Source organism: Sinocyclocheilus anshuiensis, unplaced genomic scaffold (assembly GCF_001515605.1).
Source record: "Sinocyclocheilus anshuiensis isolate Anshui unplaced genomic scaffold, SAMN03320099.WGS_v1.1 scaffold79, whole genome shotgun sequence".
In the NCBI taxonomy this organism is placed as follows: Eukaryota; Metazoa; Chordata; class Actinopteri; order Cypriniformes; family Cyprinidae; genus Sinocyclocheilus; species Sinocyclocheilus anshuiensis.
Genome location: NW_015548213.1, coordinates 1,319,460 through 1,327,227, shown reverse-complemented (window position 1 = coordinate 1,327,227; position 7,768 = coordinate 1,319,460). Strand labels below are relative to the sequence as shown.

At 36.4% G+C, this 7,768-nt stretch overlaps 2 protein-coding genes across 2 annotated transcripts in view; one reads left to right on the top strand and one right to left on the bottom strand.

Moving 5' to 3' along the window:
* Window positions 1-1,768, top strand: part of piezo2a (piezo-type mechanosensitive ion channel component 2a) — a 131,977-nt gene extending 130,209 nt beyond the window's left edge. The window contains exon 54 of the mRNA XM_016440611.1: window positions 804-1,768. Within this exon, the coding sequence (XP_016296097.1) occupies window positions 804-1,056 (253 nt within the window). The 3' untranslated portion in view covers window positions 1,057-1,768. The remainder of the gene's footprint in view (window positions 1-803) is intronic.
* LOC107653787 (gamma-soluble NSF attachment protein-like) overlaps window positions 1,738-7,768 on the bottom strand; it is a gene marked incomplete at its 5' end in the record, with an annotated part of 8,309 nt that continues 2,278 nt past the window's right edge. Inside the window, 6 exons of the mRNA XM_016440610.1 lie at window positions 1,738-3,006; window positions 4,630-4,839; window positions 4,923-5,001; window positions 5,869-5,939; window positions 6,020-6,086; window positions 7,577-7,686. Coding sequence (XP_016296096.1) covers window positions 2,869-3,006; window positions 4,630-4,839; window positions 4,923-5,001; window positions 5,869-5,939; window positions 6,020-6,086; window positions 7,577-7,686 — 675 coding nt within the window. The remainder of the gene's footprint in view (window positions 3,007-4,629; window positions 4,840-4,922; window positions 5,002-5,868; window positions 5,940-6,019; window positions 6,087-7,576; window positions 7,687-7,768) is intronic.

Below are 7,768 nucleotides of genomic sequence, written 5' to 3'. Positions count from 1 at the left end.
TAAAGTTTTTGAGGAAAACATTCCAGGATTTTTCTCCATATAATGGACTTCAATGGGGACCAACGGGCTGAAGGTTCAAATTGCAGTTTCAATTCAGCTTCAAAGAGCTCTACACGATCCCAGCCGAGGAATAAGGGTCTTATCTAACGAAACGATCGGTCATTTTCTGGAAAAATAAATAAATTTAAAAAATCACTTTTTAACCACAAATGTTGGGCTTGCTTTAGCTCTGCGATGTGCGTCTTCACACATTACGTAATCATGTTGGAAAGGTCACGCACATTAGTTCATCTTTGTACTTTGGTTAAAAACGCCATCTCATTTACTCCTCCAACTTTAAAATCATCCGACATCATTGTTTTACCTTTTTTTGTAAAGGGCAATGACTTTTTACTTAGTCGGTACTTCCGCCTACGTCACGCGTGACCTTTCCAACATTACCTAATAAAGACGTATAAATAATTAAAAACTGTATAAATAAATTTGTTTTTTGTTTTAAGAAAATGACCGATCGTTTTGCTAGATAAGACCCTTATTCCTCGGCTGGGATTGTGTAGAGCTCTTTGAAACCGCATTTTTGGACTTTCAAATCACTGGCCACAATTGAAGTCCACTATATGGAGAAAAATCCTGGAATGTTTTCCTCAAAAAAACGTAATTCCTTTCCGACTGAAGAAAGAAAGAAAGACATGAACATCTTGGATGACATGGTGGTGAGTGAATGAATTGCTGCTTGTTGATTTTGTGTTGTGCTCTGAATCGCGTCTGTAGATGTAAGTAACGCCTCACTGTGTCTCTTGCAGTATCATGGGCCTCTACGCATCCGTGGTGCTGGTGATCGGGAAATTCGTCCGCGAGTTCTTCAGCGGCATCTCGCACTCCATCATGTTCGAAGAGCTTCCGTGCGTCGACCGCATCCTCAAACTCTGCACTGACATCTTCCTCGTGCGGGAAACCGGCGAGCTGGAGCTGGAGGAGGACCTGTACGCCAAACTCATCTTCCTTTACCGCTCGCCAGAGACCATGATCAAGTGGACGAGGGAGAAGAACAAATGAGCCTGCTGGGATTGCCTAAAAACCCAAAGAAGGATGCTGCGTCTTGCAGGAAGGTGGCGTTAAGACTGTGAGACAAACTCGTCGGGACAGGTTCGACTGCCAATACAATGAGACCTACAGCTGTACCAAAGAGCCCTGATTCAGAAGCTGCCACGACCAATGGGATCTTTAATGAGCTCTAGCGCCACCTGTCTGTCGGGAGATTGGTTAGTCGCGCATTGTGCAATATGCTGTCCTGGTAGCTGGCCGTAAACTTGAACAAAGAAAGGAGACGGTGACTGAACACTAGCCACTTTTTTCTTCAGAGAAAACTGGACCCAGAAGTGCTTGGGTTTCTAAGACTATGTAACACTGAAATCATGATCTATCCTAGCTTGAACGAAGGACTGAAAGGTTCTCAGGAAGAGTATCCGCTCTTCAGGATGTCACGTTGCTGACACCTCGGTGTGATTGTGGATCAATATCATGAGCATAAAGCACATGCTGGAAACCAACTATTGTCTTGTCTACATGTTGCACTTTTAGTTTTCGTTACGTGCATTTCAATTACCATTTTGTATGCATTAAAAAGTCTACAGAAACTCAGATCTAAAATATGCAAAAATCACAAACTCTCTTTATTCAGTGGTGTCGTGAAACCATGCAAATCCAGAATTAACATAAATTGTTCCCTGCGATTGCAAAGCACACCTTTTTCCATTAAAACAAAAAATAAACTAAGATTGAGTTTCTCATGTTCAGATAATCTTAAGGCATTTCATGCATTTCATGCTGATGTTCCATATGACAAGACTAAGTTGAGTGGCATAAGTTTAAACAATATTAAAGCTACAAACACAGTGTACAGTAAATACATTCCCTCTTTTGGTAAGGCAGGCACTGTTATTTAATTTCCAACATATGGAATATATGTAGTATAATATAGTATAATTTAAAACGATGACTTGTGTAGTATTCCAGCACTACTCAAAATGTTTGAAATACTGCACATATAAAGACTGAGCTCCTGATTCACCCACAGAAGGTCCCATTGAACCTTGGTTTTTGAAGCTTGTTTCCACCATGCAATAAAAAAAAATTAAGGTAATTGCAACTTTTTTTTAATCTCACAATTTTGACTTTTTTTTTTCCTCGCAATTCTAATCTCTTTTAGTTTTTACTTGAAGTCTGTTTTTCATGGAATTCTGAGTTTAAATCACAATTCTGACTTTTTATCCCTTCAGAATTCTACATCTTGCAATTCTGCTATTCTCTGTTGTTTTTGTTTTGTTTGTTTTTGTTTTGTATGTTCAAAGGCAATTGCGACTATTGCACAATTCAGACTTTTCTTCTCAGCATTGCAAGTCTATCGCAATTCTGCATTTATATCTCACAATTTTGAAATTACGTCTCAATTCTGCATTTCTGTCTTGCAATTCTTCGTTTATATAGAAGAAAGTGCTGAATTGTGAGATAAAAAGTCTACCTTAATTGTCTTTATTTATTTAGTTTATCACATGGCAGAAACAAGCTTCCATATGGGTTTGCCTGAAAACACCTGAGAAAACAAATGTACATTTTAACATGAGTTTTGGAAGGCAAACCTAAATAAATATGCATACTTAAGAGAGGATGACGTTGCATAAACGTGCTGCTTACATGCGAGGCCTAGCATGGGTGTCGTAGAGAAGCTTTTCTTCTCCAGATGAGGTTTCTCTGAAAGCTTCTTGAAACACAAACCCCTCCAGTACAGGAATCTAATGTTTAGGGAGCATGCATGCACCTTCATGGAGGAGTCTGAAGCAGCAGATGTAGAATATGTTTGGTAGAGGTTTAACAGAGGCCTCCAGCATACTCATCCTCCTCTTCCTCCGGCGGCGCGGCTCCTGAATCTCCGCTGGCAGCAGCAGAAGCGGCGGCTTTCTTCTTCCCTCCTCCAGGCACTGTCAGGCTGAGGGCAAGCTTTGCATACTGGAGAACAGGCGAGACGACAGTGTGCTCAAATGCTTCTGTCAGCGAGTTATGAAATCTCATTAACAGTTCAGTATGTTCAGCATGCACTCTGCCCTGATGACTGACTGAAGCATGAGAACTTAACTAGCTAATATGAAAATATGAAAGAGATCATTCACAGACTGATGTCTTTTATTGATACATAAGCACAACAACCTGTTTATTTCTAAGGGCTGAAATGATAAATTATGACTGACGTTATAGGGGGACTGAAAGGAAATAAACTACTGGAGACGAAATGGTTTTGATGACAAACCTGGCAAACTCTTGAAAGGGTGAGTGAAACAAATAGAAGATAATGAAAAGATTAGAAAGACAAAAAAAAAAAAACAGTAACTAAAAACTAAAAGTAACTGTGCTCTGACGGACAGCTAAGATGCAACAAACGGACAAAATGCAATTAATAATAATACAAATTTAATAACCTGTGTTTGTGATTTTTTTTTCTTTTTCAATAAAAATAAAGTTCACACATTTAAGGCAAGACACTACAGGCACAAATATTGTGAGCTTTTGCTTCTATGTTTTCTTTCAGACTAGTGCAAAGAAATCATCCAAAATACAGAAGCATTTATTTTATTGAACTTTATCTGCTTCTGCAGATTCCAGTTTCAATAAATACCTTTAAAGGTGTTTTCTCAAAATGAATCAGAAATCTACACTTACATACCTACATTTACCGTTTTATTCCTATCTATATTCTTAAGGTTTTTACAGAGGGATTTGTTCATATATCATTTTCCCGGTTTTTATGATTGCACTTTTATCTATTTGCATCTAAAGATTTCATTTTTTTTTTCTCTTACACCAAAGTTTTCTTTATCAATATTGATGGGTTTTACGGAGGGGTTGTTCATATATTATACATCACATAAAAAAAAAAAAAAAAAAAGTGGTGAGAATGTATTTTTTTTCTGTCCGTTTATAGTATTTTCTGATTAATGGAGTAATAAAAATAGAAATCCAAAATCCCTTTGTATAACCCTTTAATATATCAACAAAATTCAACTAGAATTATCAACAACACTTTATCCAATCTTCAGATTTCTGTTCTGGAAATGCATGCAAATTAGTGCATATATAATTAAACAATGCTCCATTTGCATATTCAAACAACTTTTCAGAAAACAGGCAATATAAAACAATTGCCTTAATGTGTTGTGATTAATCAGCTGGAGAAAATACAGTGAAATGTATTAGTTGCCATGTTGAGCCTGTATTCACCTGTAGAGGCTTGCCTTATAAAACACACAACAGCTAATGTCGTCTCAAATTAAGTTACATTAAATGAAGCCTCTCAGAAAGGGTTAACTAGGTTTGGGACCAAATATAGGTTACAAGTTATTTCCCTTTAATAAAATAAATGTTTTTTTTTTTCTATTAAAAAATGCATTAACTTTGACACCTTGAGGTTATTTTAATATTTTATCTAATGCATAACAGGTTTGTCTCTAAAGAAGAATTTGTGCCGTTGTAGCTTTAAAAAAAAAAAAAAAAAAAAGCACATTACACTATTTATATTCATTGTACTCTAGTCATGGAAAATGCCACATGCGGAGAGATGCATGCTGGGAGACTCACGTCGTTGTCCATGTATTTGAGTAGCGGTGAAGTGCAGACGTGAGACACCTGCTCTTCATCCTGATCATCGTAGCCCTGCAGAAGCTGCTCCATGGCCACGCAGTCCTCGCTCCCGCTGAATCCTGGGATACTGTAGCTCTCCCGCACGCACTTCTCTGCCGCCACATAGTCTCTTCTGTGCAGATGCACCAGCACTTGTGCGATCGTTTTCTGAGCACAAAAACAGGACACAGTCATGCGTGGTAATGCACCTGTGACTGCAAAGGCTTTACAGCTCAGTAATACTGACGCACCTTAAAACACGTCGGATAATTCTCGATTTCTTTATACATGTTCTTCTCCTTCTGAAGGGACACGGCAGCTTCATCAAACCTGTAATCAGCATCACTCAGCTTGTATTAAACTAATTTACATTCAGTCATTTAGCAGTCGCTTTTATCCAAACAACAGAAGCAATCAGAACCAACAAGAGCGCAATGATAATAAGTGCTATGACAAGCCTAACACAGCACACATAGCAAGGTGTTTTTTTTATTTATTAATAAAATAGAAATAGAATTAGTGTTAGAGGCCCAAGTGTAGAATAAATACAAATTCCATTTTAGTACAAAATCAAGTCGAATCAACGGATCACATGTACAACAATAAAACACGCACAAAAACAATACACTCATCTAATGCTGGATATTCTGGATTTACAGCTAAGACTCTAGTCTAATTCACTCAGAACATGCTTTACACTGATATTAAATGTGACCCTGGAGCACAAAAGCAGTCTTAAGTCGCTGGGGTATATTTGTAGCAATAGCCAACAATACATTGTATGGGTCAAAATTATAAATTTTTCTTTTATGCTAAAAATCATTAGGATATTAAGTAAAGATCATGTTCCATTAAGATATTTTGTAAATTTCCTACCGTAAATATATCAAAACTTAATTTTTAAGTTAAGAACTTCATTTGGACAACTTTAAAGATGATTTTCTCAATATTTTGATTTTTTTGCACTCTCAGATTCCAGATTTTCAAATAGTTGTATCTCAGCCAAATATTGTCCTATCCTAACAAACCATACATCAATGGAAAGCTTATTTATTCAGCTTTCAGATGATGCATAAATCTCAATTTTAAAAAATGGACCCTTATGACTGGTTTTGTGCTCTAGGGTCACAAATGACAAGTTTTTAATACAAACTAATACACTAGATGACTGATTAAAATTAATAAAGCAACAATTACTTCTGTTGTCTAACAAGAAGTCTGGAAGCTTTGCCGACGAGCTCCACTGCTTGTCGCAGTCGCTCCTCGTTCTGAGAAAACAAGAAAGGACATGAATGTTTGTTTGTAGCTGGTCCTAATGCGTGCGGTGTTTGGTGGAGCCGCTACGAACCTCGAACACCCCTGCTGCCTGCTGGTACAGATGAACGGCTTTCGCCAAATCCAGAGCTTCAATCAACCTGCAAGCAACAAGATCAACGGCTCGTTAACTGCCTGCAGGCCTCACATCTGCTCTGAGTAACTAGTCACATGTAACGGAATCACGTCATTTAATTACACAATAAATGTAACTGCAATCAATTACAGCTACTGAGGAAAAAAATAGTTACTATGAAAATGTTAAGAATTACAAAAGAATCTGAATTTGATTCACATACACACCCACATACAGGTTTAATTGACTTATTTCATAAATTGCACTGACTGCTCTAAAATATGAGACACCAATGTTTCAGTACTTTAGGACACATGCTTACTCAATAAATGTTTTATTTCCTATTTGGATTAATGCATTTGCTTTATTGCAGAAAAAACACATTGCAACTTGTTTTTTTCTAAGCTTTCCGGTCATAACTATGCAAAGATTTGATTTCAAAAACATTATCATAGCTTTCTCGTAATGGTTTTAAATCTTTATTTAACCTCAGAATGATCTCAAAGTAAGTCTGATTTTGTGGTGGCTGTGCTTTAAAATTATATTATTATAATCTAAATACAAGTGATGAAGGATTTCGAAAGTCTGACGGTGTTGAGTGCTACTGTAAGGCTAACCCTACCCGGCTTACATGTTTTGAAAATTATTAACAGTTAAAAACATTAGAAAACATAAGAAATTTGGAAAAGTAATCAAATGTAATCAGTAGGGATGCACGATATTATCGGACCGATATCGGAATCAGCCGATAATATATATATCGGCCCGATATGAACAATTATGCCGATATGTCTTGCCCATAAGAGGAATTAAGATGCTGTTGGCCTACTTTTAATCAAATGAAAGTAAAATACACAAATAACATTTAGACTGTTTCTGATTAAATAAAGCAGTAATTGATGTCATAAAATCATGAGTATGTTTATTTAAAGGTCAGAAGCTATTAGCTTACATGAATAAAAAAAGTCACAGACATGACATTATATATACTGATTTATTCATTAATGTGTAATATGTTATATTTTTTAAACAAATTATGATATTTTTTACACCATGTTGAATCTTAAAATAAAATGTTAAGGTTACTGCTGCATCTTTCTGAAAAATAAAATAAAGCGATTGATATAGTTTATTTATAGTTATTTTCAAAGCTTCAATGTACTGTCATTATAAAATAACTTCATTATTGTTTATTTAATTCTAACAAATAAGTTCTTGTTAAAAACTAACCAAAATTAAAAATAATTTGCTTATAATTTCCACACAGGAGAGACTTGGCGTTGTTTCCAAACAACAGGAAATATATCGGTATCGGCATTGGCCACAATGAGTTGAAAAATATCGGCAAAAATCCAATATCGTGCATCTCTAGTAATCAGTTGCATTACTTTAATGAAGTAATTTTAAAAATTACACTACTTATTACTTTTTAAATAGGGTAACTTGTAATCTGTAACCTATTACATGTCCAAAATAACCTTCCGAACACTGTAAGCAGGTTTGTGAAGCACACACTTTCCGGCTCGGTCGAGGGCCATGGCGGCGGTGTCTGGAGTGCCGTTCTCCACGTACATCATGCTGGCCTTCTCTATGTACTGCACAGCTTCAGGCAACCTCTGCATGTCCTGCGACAGAACAGCAAACACACACACATCTCAATCATGCTCACAGTTCATATATATATATATATATATATATATATATATA